This window comes from Macaca mulatta, chromosome 12 (genome assembly GCF_049350105.2).
Source record: "Macaca mulatta isolate MMU2019108-1 chromosome 12, T2T-MMU8v2.0, whole genome shotgun sequence".
Taxonomy (NCBI): Eukaryota; Metazoa; Chordata; class Mammalia; order Primates; family Cercopithecidae; genus Macaca; species Macaca mulatta.
This window is the reverse complement of record NC_133417.1, coordinates 9662592-9676100: the sequence shown is the minus strand read 5'-3', so window position 1 is coordinate 9676100 and position 13509 is coordinate 9662592. Positions and strand designations below refer to the sequence as shown.

General features: G+C 51.6%; 1 protein-coding gene across 6 annotated transcripts in view; it reads left to right on the top strand.

Annotated features, from left to right (window-relative positions):
• The window catches only part of MYO7B (myosin VIIB), a 111794-nt gene that overhangs the window by 78927 nt on the left and 19358 nt on the right, over nt 1-13509 (top strand). For all 6 annotated transcript variants that reach the window (XR_003721205.2, XR_013401932.1, XM_077956735.1 and 3 more), the window contains 7 exons: nt 1064-1148; nt 2822-3040; nt 4291-4470; nt 5088-5297; nt 5431-5595; nt 7820-7897; nt 8048-8175. Coding sequence is in view for 4 of the 6 variants with exons in the window: in XM_077956735.1 (XP_077812861.1) it covers nt 1064-1148; nt 2822-3040; nt 4291-4470; nt 5088-5297; nt 5431-5595; nt 7820-7897; nt 8048-8175 (1065 nt within the window). In the remaining 2 variants the exon portion in view is untranslated. The remainder of the gene's footprint in view (nt 1-1063; nt 1149-2821; nt 3041-4290; nt 4471-5087; nt 5298-5430; nt 5596-7819; nt 7898-8047; nt 8176-13509) is intronic.

Here is a 13509-nt window from a genome sequence, read left to right as displayed (position 1 = left end):
CACTACTGGTTGGTGAAGCAGTCAGCACACACACATTAAGTTTCCCATCTTATATGGGTGCAGTTTGTGGTGCCCCAAAATAATTCCAATTGTAATATTAAAGATCACAGATGATTATAGCAGATGTAATAATAATGAAAAATGTGAAATATTGCAAGAATTACCAATACGCCACGCAGGCATGAAGTGACCACATGCTATTGAAAAAATGATACCAATAGACTAACTGAACACACGGCTACCACAGACCTTCAATTTCTAAAAACACAGTATCTGCAAAGTGCAATCAAGCAAAGTAACATCATAATAAACTGAGGCATGCCTGCAGCTCTCTATGCACTGAGCTTGCCTGGGAGTGACTCCGCCTTGCCAGAGCCCAGCTTTCAGGTTTTCTTCTCCATGTCCAGCCCTGGGCTAGTGGCCAGAGGAGGGGCGTCTGCAATAAAAATGCGGAAGTAAGTTTTATCCCTTTGTAGCTTCTTGGGGGTAGAGAGAAGAAGAATTTTCTGATCCCTTAAAAAAACTGGACTATCAGCAGGACACAGTGGCTCACTCCTGTAATCTAGCACTTTGGGATGTCGAGGGGGGTGGATCACTTAAGGTCAGGAGTTTGAGACCAACCTGGTCAACATGGTGAAACCCCGTCTCTACTAAAAATACAAAAATTAGCCAGGCGTGGTGGCAGACACCTGTAATCCCCGTTACTTGGGAGGTTGAGGCAGGAGAATTGCTTGAACCCGGGAGGCAGAGGTTGCAGTGAGCTGAGATCGTGCCATTGCACTCCAGTCTGAGCAACAAGAGTGAAACTCCATCTAAAAAAAAAAAAAAAAACTGGACTGTCATCTTCCACAAATTTGGGTTGCTGATAGTAGATTTTTTGTTCCTAACTTGCCTGTGCATCTTTTGGTCTGTAACACCTTTTGAGAAAGGATTGTACGTACTCATTTTCCCCAATATTTTACTATCCTTTTTCCCTTCCAAAGCAGCAAACCAGTTTTTCTCCCCCAGAGGCTTTCAACCATCTGGGGTTGTTACATGTGTGTGGCTTGTATTGCCCTTCTAGGAAGGAGTTCCTGAGGCAGAGGCGGGCAGCCGTGACCGTGCAGGCCTGGTGGAGAGGCTACTGCAACAGGAGGAATTTCAAGCTGGTGAGAGAACTCGCTGGGGCGGCTGGGCCCGCGGTAACTGTCCAGTAAGAGACAGATGTGTAAAGTTTGTTTCTCTGAATGAGAGACCTCAGGCAGGAAGGATCAAATCACTCATAGACATGGCATGCAAATTTAAAATGATCGGACCTCAGCATCCCATAGTCTCTTCTTAGTGTAATCTCCGGCCCCATGGTCTGTAGGCTTCAAAATGTTTTGCAGAACATGGGATATCTTCAGAGCTAGACTAGGTGTCCTGCTGTGGAATTGAATAACTCCTGTCTTTTCCCAACTTGCAGGCAACAAAATGAGCAAATGGATTGATTTGTTTCGAGTACTTTTTCCTAATTTTTCTCTTAACCACGGGCATTTGCTAATGAGTATCTGCTCAAAGTAATGAACTAGAGTAACTATGGCTGTGCCCGTGTCACTTGGCCGCTTTTGTCATGGATGTGACTGGTGGTGACGTGAAATGGCCACATCAGCAAGGCTGGCCCAGCCCGCCTGCGTTCCATGCCCACCAAGGGCACGATAGTAGCTGGCCTGTGTGGAGCAGTTCCTTGGGGCCTATTGCTTCGCATACATCATTTTATTTAATATTAAACCAACTCTGTACGTCAAGGAGCTGAGACATAGGGGAGCTGAGTGGTTTTCCCGAGAGCGTGAGACTAGTGAACCGCAGAGCTGGGGTTTAGATGAGGGGACTGTGACTTCCAAGCTCTTAAACCAACCCGTTGGGTGGGTCTTTAGGAAGCTCCGGGACTGCTGTGGCCCAGGGGATGTTTGCGGCACTGACATGGCGTTCATCCATTTCTTACTGCACTTTTACTTTCAAGATGCCCTGAGGGATTTGCGTGGCCACAGGCCTCCGCACAGACACGCTCGCCTGTGGACAAGTCAGCTGAATTTGGCTGGCAGATGTGGACAGCAGGGCCTCAGGAATCCACTCTCCCATTTCACCCACGTGAAATCCACACCACTTCTCTCCATCCACGGCCCCAAGGAGGCCACTTTATTATTTATGCTATTTCACACATGCTTATTTAGCACTTATTTGCACGTCAGGCTCTGGTCTAAGTACTTTACAAGCAATAACTCACTATTCTTGTGTTCATAGGTGTGTACCATTCTAGCACCAGCCCTTTGCCAAAACAAAACTAACTGTAACTCTATCTTGCACTATCTCCTGAGGAGCACCCCTCTCTATTCCCTGGGGAAGGCCTTCTCGCCCCTGAGCCCACCTCCCTCTTCTCGCCCCTGAGCCCACCTCCCTCTTCTCGCCCCTGAGCCCACCTCCCTCTTCTCGCCCCTGAGCCCACCTCCCTCTTCTCGCCCCTGAGCCCACCTCCCTCTTCTCGCCCCTGAGCCCACCTCCCTCTTCTCGCCCCTGAGCCCACCTCCCTCTTCTCGCCCCTGAGCCCACCTCCCTCTTCTCGCCCCTGAGCCCACCTGCCTCTTCTCGCCCCTGAGCCCACCTGCCTCTTCTCGCCCCTGAGCCCACCTGCCTCTTCTCGCCCCTGAGCCCACCTCCCTCTTCTCGCCCCTGAGCCCACCTCCCTCTTCTCGCCCCTGAGCCCACCTCCCTCTTCTCGCCCCTGAGCCCACCTCCCTCTTCTCGCCCCTGAGCCCACCTCCCTCTTCTCGCCCCTGAGCCCACCTCCCTCTTGCCTCCACAGATCCTCGTGGGCTTTGAGCGCCTGCAGGCTATTGCCCGGAGCCAGCAGCTGGCGAGGCAGTACCAGGCCATGCGGCAGAGGACAGTCCAGCTGCAGGCCCTGTGCAGAGGATACCTGGTGCGCCAGCAAGTCCAGGCCAAGAGGAGGGCAGTGGTGGTCATTCAGGCCCATGCCAGGGGCATGGCTGCCCGACGCAACTTCCAGCAAAGGAAGGCCAATGTAGGTGGTCACCTGGCCTCTTGGGCAGGTGGGGCTGACTGGGGCCCCGGTGGGTGAAGGCAAGAAGAAGGAGCGAGCAGCTGTGTAGACAGCTCACCAGAAGCGCTTTGGAAAATCCCCGCCACAAGCCAAGATGTTAAAATCTGTTCAATTAAGAGCACAGCGAGGATAGAGTACACAAGAGGCAAGTTAGCAGGCACTGGGCTGAGATGTAGATATCACGAGAGACACGCCCCCCTCTCCCTGTTCACAGTCAGTTCTACGTGGCTCTGCAATGGCTGGGGAGCCGTGGCCACCACCCAGGAGCACGCAGGGTATAGCACGGGAGAGGCAGCAGGCCAATGGGATAGTCTTAGCCTTGAACCTGGAAGATGAGCTCAGGCCCCCTCCCTTTCACCTTGGAGATGAGTTTTGGGACAGGGATTGTCAGTCCCCTGGAAGGTGCAACAAACCTGAGCCAGACAAGGTGAGAAAGGCCCAGTTCCATGGAAGAGAGCAAAGTGCCCTGGCTACTGGGCTGTGTTTGACAGCTCAGGGGACAGAGAAATATTAATACCAAGGGGAGCTGCTGAGTATCTGGGAGGCTTGGAGGACAGGGAGCAGGGGGACAGCACCAAGAAAATAACCCCATTTTCTCCATCGAATACTCGAGACTCAACCTTCATACTTGGCTCTTTGTAAGTTGTGATAAGGCAAAGGGGCCAGGATGACATTGACTTCTGCTCCATGAATGAAAACCTGGTCTACGGAGCACACTGCTAACACAGTGAACAGGGCAGGTGAGAGGATGCACCCACAGACATGTCAGCAGCGTGCTTCTGCACCCGCGTGCCCCCAGCTGGCTGCAAAGCCGTCTGATCTGTGACTTCATTACTCCAGCCCCTGGGGACCTGTCCTGGTGGACCCTTGATGCCTTTGAATGAAAGGACCAAGTGGTCCTGAGCAGTGGTTGTGCAGCTGGGTTCCTAGGGGGTCCCTGGGGTTTGAAGGGGTGCCTTAAGGACCATCTGAGGGTAGGGACAAGCCAGCAACCTCCCCTCTCCGGAGCTCTGACTGTCACTGGGAAAGGGAAAGCTCTGACTGGTTGATCTCCAACCACCCTGGCTGTTAAAATCTGTTGTTTCAGAGCAGAATACTGATCTGGACAAATGATGGCAGAATGAGGCTTACTTGGCTTCTGGGAGGTGCTTGCCCTGTGGGGTAGGCAGGGCTGGACCCCCTGAGCCCTGCTTGGTAAACTTCCCCCACAGGGTATGCAGGCGCCGCTGGTCATCCCGGCTGAGGGGCAGAAGAGCCAAGGCGCTCTCCCCGCCAAGAAGCGCAAATCCATCTACGACACCGTCACTGACACGGAGATGGTGGAGAAGGTGTTCGGCTTCCTCCCTGCCATGATTGGGGGCCAGGAGGGCCAGGCCCCGCCGCGCTTTGAGGTAACACAAGCCTGGTGTCCACAATCCGCCCCAGGAAACCTGCCCTGTCCGTGAACTCAGCCCATCTCTCAGTTCCCTGAGAAGCCAGAGCAGTGGCCAAGTGTGTGGTGCAGGCCTGCTGGTCCTGCACGGACAAGGGGAGCGTGCGTGGGTTCTGTGGTCAAAGTCTTTGAGTCAGGCAGGCTTCCCACCTGCAAGACTTCCTACAGCCTTCTCTACCAATGCTACTGGGCTCTCCGTCACACGGCATTCCCCGTGTATATCTGACCCCACCCGGGCACCCCCAGAGCACCTTTGAGGCCGCTGCTCTGCAGTGTGGCTGGGGAAGCTGCGGTGAGGATGGTGCATGCGGTAGAGGACAGTGTCCGAGCATGGGGCCAAGAGGGGAGAGGGCAGGAGGAGCCCTGCCCCTGCCCAGCAGGGTGTGGAGAGAGCCCTGTGCTGGCACACAGCAGCCCGCCTGAGCCCACTGAATGTGGGGATGGGTGGTCTCCAGCACCTGAGGGAGCAGGGTAACGCCACAGCCCCCGTGCTGCCCGGCCTGCTGGACAGCCAGCTGATAGGTTGGTTGGTATCTGAAAGCCCTGCTGACCCGTGTTCTCCCTCACTGGCCCCAGGATCTGGAATCAAAGACCCAGAAGCTGCCTGAGGTTGACCTGGACACAGTCCCCATGGTGGAGGAGCCTGAGGAGGATATGGATGGCCTGGCCGAGTACACCTTCCCCAAGTTCGCCGTGACTTACTTCCAGAAATCAGCCAGCCACACGCACATCCGGCGGCCCCTCCGATACCCGCTGCTTTACCACGAAGATGACGCTGACTGCTTGGTACCAGGGTTCAGTGGCTTCTAGTGGCTCAGGCCAGCCCCGAGCCTGGGGTCTGAGCTATGGCTCAGGGGAAGAAGGAAGGGGCTGGAGTCACCGATGGGTTCCCACTGGGCCTTCTGTCTTATTTCCCCAGGCTGCCCTGGCCGTGTGGAACGTCATCCTGAGGTTCATGGGCGACCTCCCAGAGCCAGTGCTGTATGCCAGGAGCAACCAGCAGGGCAGCTCTGTGATGCGGCAGATCCATGACACGCTGGGCAGGGGGCACGGTGCCCAGGCTCCACAGCACAGATTTGCACAGGCAAGTGGGGGGCAGCAGCGGGCAGAGGAGGGCGACACCTGCCAGGTGCCTACTGGGGCCCAGTCCCTGGGGCAGCTGGACAGGACGGAGAGACAAGATCTGGAGCCCTCTCCTCAGCCTCACCCACTAAACCCAGCCCCCAGGCCATGGCACAGGTGCTTTCAGTCTTGAGTCATGCTCAGGAGCTCATGAACCCCCTCCCTGGGCTGTTTGAATTATACAGTCATTAATGAAAAGGGTGCCCTGGACTCTGAGTATTGGGTGTGACTTGAGCCAGATTCAGATGCACAGAACAATAATAATAACAGGTGTTATTGACTGACAGCCTGCTATGTGCCAGCTGCGTCTCTTAATTCAATTCCCAGGTGGGCCAACCCTACAAGGTAGGGATGACTATGTTTACTTATAGCTAAAGAAACGAAGAGCTGAAATGACCTGCCCCCAGTTGCAGTGGACATGTGTATGGGACCTGGGCTTTGAATCCATTCTGCTGAATTCAAAAACCGAGCTCCTGACCCATGGTCTACCCTGCCCTCTAATGAAAGTTAATTCACATCCATTTTTGATCAAAATCCTTCCTAAGGTCCATTTCCATGTTGTAATCTTAGTGGAACTAACCAAGAACTGTCCAAAGGAATTACACAGCAGTGACGGCACTCAGTGGCCTGCCAGTGGCAGGAGCCCATGACTGCCCCATGTGCCAGGTGACCAGCTGGGACTTAGCTCCATACCTGTGGGGTCCTGTGTGCAGACTAACTGCATGGGAATCTAAAGGAGCCTGCAGCCCCATCACATGGCCAACTTTGTCTGGAATTACAGAGAAGCTGCCCAGGCCCAAGCCCTGACTCCTTGATCTCTGGAGGTATGGGCTCTGCCAGAGTGTGTCAGATATCTATAGCTGTGTAACAAATGACCCCTCCAAACCTCACTGCTTAAAATAGCACACGTTCATGATCTCACACAGTTTCTGAGGGTCAGGAGCAGCTTAGCTGCATAGTTCCAGCTCAGGGTCCCTCATGAGGTTGCTGTCAAGCCGTCCCCTGGGGATGGTGTCATCTGAAAGCTTGACAGCTGGAGAAGCTGCTCCCAAGAGGGCTCACTCACATGGCTGTTGGTGGGAGGCCTCAGTTCCTTGTCACGTGGGCCTTTTCACAAAGCTGCCTGGGCATCCTCACAACGTGGCTTCCCCCAACGTGAGCGACCCAAGAAGGAAGGCAAGAAGGAAGGTGCAAATGTCCAGTCTTGGAAGTCACATACCTGTGGCTGTGGGAGGGGCCCACACGGGGTAGGAATTTCAGGATGCAGGGATCACGGGGGCCACCTCGGAGGCTGGCAGCCACTCAGAGTAAAGACTCTGGGAGGCAGTCCAGCCAACCAGCACCTCTGGAGGGTGGACATGGGGGAAAGCAGGACTGGCTTCCCAGAGGTCAGATCTCAGGTTTTCCGTCCTGCACCTGTTAAGTACCCATGGTGTGCCCCAAGCACAGAGCAGTGAGCCCAGCAAGCCTTGCTGTCCTCACAGACTTGGCCAGTTCATGTGTTTCATGGCCAGCCCCTGCACGGTAAACCAGCTTTGACGCACCCAGGAGCTAGTGCCTGGCCCTGGACCAGGCTGACCCCCACGCAAGCTCAGTCCCACACGGAGCTCCAAGTTTGGCAGCAAATTCTTCTCATGAGACCATCATGAGAAGGGGCGGCCTCTGCCTAAGGAGAGCAACAGATCGTAGTGGCTGACAGCTAGTCCCTCCCTCCCACCCGGCCTCTCAACCCTGGCTCTTCGGATCCCGGGCAGAGCACCTTGCAGTGGCAGGACATCCTGCTTCATCTGCCATCTTTACTGAGAATGACCATGGCCTGGGGCTCTCCTAAGCACCTGAGCGCAGACCCAGTCCCACCTCCCAGGGGTTTACTGGGGAGAGGCACAAGCTTTGGGATCAGAACAGCCCTGAGCCTCTCCCTGGGGACTGGTGACCCACTGAGCAGCTTTTATCCAGTCTCTTGCCTTCCCTGAGCCTCTGATTCCACACCTGGAAGTGAGGATGGGACATGCACCTGTGTGTGTGGCAAAGCTCCACCGAGCTGAGGGACTGCATGGTGCTTTATAAATCGGGCCAAGAAATGGCTGGGTGAGAGGGACATGTGCTCCACCCCAGGGGGCTGTGGGGTCAGCATCACTGAGGTGAGCCCAGGCTCACCTTCCTGAGGGAACTGTCTCTCTCCACAGAGATCTGGCCGCAAGGACAAAGGAACCAAGGATATCTCCTCCATGAAGCTGAAGCGGTCCTCCCGGATCACGGGCCAGGTGAGCCCAGGGCACAGAATCTCTGCTCCCAGCTCTGCTGCTGGCCTGCTGCAGGGTTCCAGTCTATTGCTTCCCTCCCTGTGCACCAGTTTCCTACTTGGCAGATGGGGAGAATTATAGCTGTCCTGATGGCTGCCTTTGGGTTTCAAGGTGGCCAGCCAGCTGAACATTGGAGAGGAGACATTGGAGCCTGATGGCCTTGGTGCAGACCGGCCCATGTCCAACCTGGAGAAGGTGCACTTCATTGTGGGCTACGCCATCCTGCGGCCCAGCCTCAGGTCAGTGCCCACTCCCATCCCAGCCCCATTCAGAGCATCAGATCCCCTTGCTGGCTCTCAGCCCATGGCCACAGCCTCCCCCACCACCCCATGACACCTTCCTGTCCTGCAGCCTGCAGGCTGGGTCTCAGGACAGCAGATGTCATGGCCACCGAGGGTTCTCTATGTGCTCTGCCTTTTAAAAAGCCATGAGTAAAACCCGGTTTTAGGAAAAGAGTCATCATGGACCAGCGATTCCTTTTAGAGCAGGCTGTAGTGTAGGGCCCTGTAAATGAATGGCTTCCTCATTTGTATTATATATTTTGTGCTTTATATACAATTTGCTTTATAGGAATGGGTTTCTATACCAATTAGAAGAAACATGTATAGTCAGCCTGCAAACACTGCAGTTCCCCACCGTGTTGGCTGAATGCGTAGAAGCAGAATTCAAAGATACAGAGGCTGATTGTTCACTGCTTTAAGGGACAGACTACTGTGTTTTAGGGGTTCACTTACTTTAGGTTAATACTTTAAACGAAATTTCGGAAACTGTTGGTCATTATTTCTTCACATTTTTTCTACCTCATTCTGTCTCTCTTCTCTCTCCTTTCCTTCCAAATCTACTTAAGCCTCTGTAAGATTATTTTATATTGTTCTTCAGGTACCTAGGGGTCCACTTATCTTTTCTTTTTTCTCTGTGTTCTTTAGATTGAATAGTTTCTATTGATCTGTCTTCAAATTTACTGATCTTTTGTCTTCCCCAGTCTGCTGTCATATCAATCCAACAAATTTTTTATTTCAGATATTGTATTTTTCAGTTCTAGAATTTGTACTTGGGTCTTTTTTATATTTCTGTGCCAAGATTTCCTATTTATTCATTCACTATGAGCATTGTTTCCTTTATATCCTTAAGCAGAGTTACAGTAGTTTTTAAATCTTTTCTGCAAATCCAATACTTGGGTCATCTCAAGGTCAGTCTCTATTAACTGTCTTTTCTGTTGAGAATGGTGGTGTGTTTGTTTCCTCATATATGTGGTACTTGACTGTTTTTTCCTCATAAGTGTAGTACTTTTGGGTTGTATCCTGGACATTGAGGATGATATGTTAGAGACTCTGGATTCTGTTATACTCTTTCAAAGAGCATTGACTTTTTATTTTAGGAGGCAACTACCTTGGCTGGACTCAAACTCTGTCTCCACCAAGATGAGCAGAAGCTAGAATCCCTGTTTAGTTATTTTTGCCTTGGCTAGAGTACCTGGAGTCTGCCCTACCATGCATGTCAGGGGCCAACCAGAGATTTGGGAAGATTTTATGTGCAAAGTTTAGGACTCCTCTGATTCTCTTTATTCCAAGATTTCCTTTCTCACTTTCAAGCTGCTGTGGGTACCCCAAACTCTCTCCTCTGGTTCTTCAAGCCAGTAAGACTACAGGGCTCCTACTCAAGTTTTAGCTGCCTGCATGACACTAGCTGGCCAAGTCTTTTGACTTAGCTGGTTCTATTTCTCTCATGGTTAATCCTTACTGGCCACCACACCCTCCAATATGGGAGACACATAAAAGTTGTGTTTGAATGATGTGTACTTTGGGTTCTTCAGACACTCCCTATGGGCACTCCCATACAGTGCTGGTGTCCAGCAGTGCTACTGTCCAACACTGATCCCTTGAGACTTCCTACTGCCTCTAGGCTGAAGTGGAACATCCCACAGCCTCTTCCCGCTGGGGTCTTCTAGAAAATGGGCTGCCTGCTTGTGCGGGATCCCATCTAGATGCCTGAAGCTCAGCTCCTTCCACGACATCTTTTGGTCAGCAGGAAGCTCATGCCTGCCCAACCATACAGTACATGTGTAGCTCCTGTCTCCTGTCCTCTCTCCTCCTGGCCCATCAGGATGGGCTCAGAATTCTCCAGGAGCAAGCAGGCACTAATCTCTTTGTTCATGGAGGTCCCTAACTCCAGGGTACAAAAGTCAAGCACTGGCAAGAACTCAGTCAACAGGCTCTATTCTAGTACCCTGGGAGGTGGCAAATGGGCTTCTGGAGCTCAGCAGGCATCAGATGGGGAGTGACATGGGTCTCTTCTCTGGCAGCCCCCATCGCTCTTGGCAGTTCTCCTGGGGTCCCCCTCACCACCCTCATCACTTTCAGGGAGTAGAAATGGGCCACAGATCTCTCTACCCCCATGAAGTCCCTTCCAGGATCACATTCCAAATTTCTTATCTTCCCTTATGCAGGCTGGAGGTGGCTTGGTGGCTGCACTAGTTCTGCCACCTTTTAGTCAATCCCACAAGAATGTGTCTCCTTAGAATGTTGGATGTGAGCATCCATTTGTCCTTGGCTGCGGGGGCTTGGTGAAATTCCCAAAGCAGATGCCCCGTTCCACATCTGTCACACATTCCATACACACTCGCTCGTTACCCACTCTGGGTCAGGCCCTAGCCTGAGGGCTGGGGACAGAGATGAAGACTTGGGTCTGTCCTGGAGGAGCTCACCCTTTAGTTGGGGGGCACGAGAGGACCAGGAAATTCACAACACCCGTATGGGCTAAGATGGAGGGTCTGTTCAGGGCTCCATAGGGGCACCAAGGAGGAGTGACCTTAGTGCCTACCTGGGCCAGGAAGGAAGAGGGGTGTTTGCCAGAGGAAAAGGGTAACAGGTCACCTGTGACAGACTGCCGTGGTTACTGAGACTGTCACGACTACAGTTACTACTGTCACTGCTCGAGACCGTTATTATGAGATGGAAGGGAGACAAACGTAGGAATGAAAACTTAAGACAAAAGAAGCTATATTAAAGGAAGGGGCCGGGGAAGAAGGAGTCCTAGGGAACAAAGACAGCCCCCGCCCTGAGCTGCTTCCGCCCTTAGTATTTATTGGGTAGAATGAGCAGGGAGGAGGAGGTAACCATTGGTCAGCTGCTTAACTGATCACAGGTTCATGTTATTACTAACAGGCTTCAGATGTGCCCTGTAGATAATCAGAACACTTGTGCCTGGGTCATGACTGCCCTTGGCATTCCTTCTAGGCAGCAGACACAGTTTGTCAGTTGCCAACATTCTGCTTTTATGAGAACAGTTTGCTGTTTGTTCATACAGCCTCCAGTGGTATACTGAGTTGATCACCACCCTCTTTCAGCCTACAACCTCTCTCCCTTTTTGTTTTTGAATTGAGAAAGGCAATTGCAGGCTGTGCAGCCCTTAATTGCCGGTCGGTGGTGTGTTCCGTCTTCGCATTCAGCTGGTGCTGGGGGAACCAGGCCCACGGTTGGGATCCATGGGTCCCTCCAGTCTCCCATTGCATGGTCGCACACACCTGAGGGCACCCACATGGTTTGTTCAGTTCCTGTGAAAACACAAGCATACCCTCGTTCCTGTTAGTGAACCTACTGAAACAGAAGCAAAGGCTTTTGTGGCTGCAGCCGGGACGCGTGCCGTTGGGGAAGCATCCGCTTCACAAGCTGCAACTCAGCTTCTGCCCCTTTGGTTAATTTCCGCGAGGTAAAACTCCATTGATAGCAAGAGCCAGGCTCTTTCTGATTAACGGAAGACACAGAGAAAACAAATCAAGAGTTTATCCTTCTCGTGCAATAACTCAGTTAAAAAAAAAAATTCTCAAGATCTATTACCATGAGAGACCGTATCCATAAGCCCACAAAACTTACTTTCTTCAATTCACACTACACAAGTGGATCTACTAGATGCTGTGGGTTGTGATAGATACATCTCTCTCCTAGTTGTACTTCCAAATCCCTGACCTCCTCACTTCTTACGTCGAGAAGGGTACAATTTACAGGGAACAAGCAACAGTTAAGTAAATATTCTCCCAGTTCAAAAACCCAAAGGCCTTGTGACATCACCGCCACCTGAATTTCTCCTTCACAATCCCAATCAACAACTCCTGGGGTTACAATAATGCTCTGTAAGTTAATACAGCTTTTACCTCACATTAATCCCACGTATCCTGTTGGCAAAGGTCCCCAAATACCAGTGGGAATCTTAGTGAGTTAGTCTCCTCCAGTTAACGAAACACACTCTGCCTGGGAGATCCAATCCTGCGTTTCCAGGCATTTCTGGGAATCAGTGTACCTCTGGAGACCCACCCCTGAAACGGAGCTGTGGCCTGGACGGGGAATGCCCTCATTGTTTGAGGTGCCCGGGTCCAGGCGCCCTTCTTATTTCCAGGTGAGAAATGAGTGCCATTTTGATGAAATTGTGAGTAGCGTTGATGAGCCCAGTGATTTCCTTTATTGTAATGAGGGCAGTCTTGGCGTTTTTTCTGTTGAGAGAGGAACTGTGTTACAGGATTTGCCCAGAGGTCTGGCAGTGTTCTTTTTTGAAATGTCCAATTTTCCTACACTTACAACATTTTCCCACTTCAGGGCTTAACCCTTTGGCTTCTTTTAGATCTGTCAGCTACCAAATTAGCCGTTGCCTGAGTCGACATTTGCAGAGCAGTGAAGCTCAGTTCCCACATCTTGACAAGCTCTGAGAAAACCTCCCAAGTCCTCTGCACATCTCACAGGTGCCAGCGCACGTTTACAAGCCACGAAAGACAAAGCTAAAGTTAGCCTTTCTGTAGCCACAAAAGAAGGTGGTACAAGCCAATTTTCATCCTTCCTCTCCTGTTCACCACTTGCGACAGGTGCTGTAGGTGGGGCAAAAAATTCTCTCAAACCCTGAAATAATGACAAAAAGATGGTACGTACCAAACTCCAAACAAAAAAGAGAAAAGAACCAAATTCTTCCCCATGTTACCCTGATTCAAAAACTGCCCGTTCTTTGTGCCATTAGGACACTGACCAGTACCTTTTCAGAGCACTAACCTTATGCTGCCCGCAGACTTGAAACGGGGTTCTCGTTCGCCTGGCTTTTAGTTTTTTCTGGGCTTTTTTTTTTTTTTTTTTTTTTTGCTCCAGCAGACCTTCCTCGCTCAAGTCCCTGTAGGACCCTGTCTGTCTGTATCTGTTCCTGTCTGTCCCTGCAAATTTCTGCTAGTCTTTGCTAGTCCGTATCTATCCCTGTCTGTCCCTATAGTCCCTGTTAGTTCCTGCAAGTCCCTGTCTTTCCCTACTTATCTCTATTTGTCTCTATTTATCTCTATTTCTGTTTACCCCTACTTATCTCTGTTTGTCCCTGCAGGTCCCTTCAGGTCTGTTTGTCCCTGTTGTGTCCCTGTCCAGACACCATTTGCCGCAGTTTGCCACTGTTACTACTTGAGATCATCATCACGAGAGTTACTACTGTCACTACTTGAGACCATAATTACGAGACGGAACGAAGGGGGGATGAATGTAGAAATGAAAACTTAAGACAAAAGAAGCAGCATTAAAGGAACAGGCCAGGGGAAGAAGGGCTCCCCACCC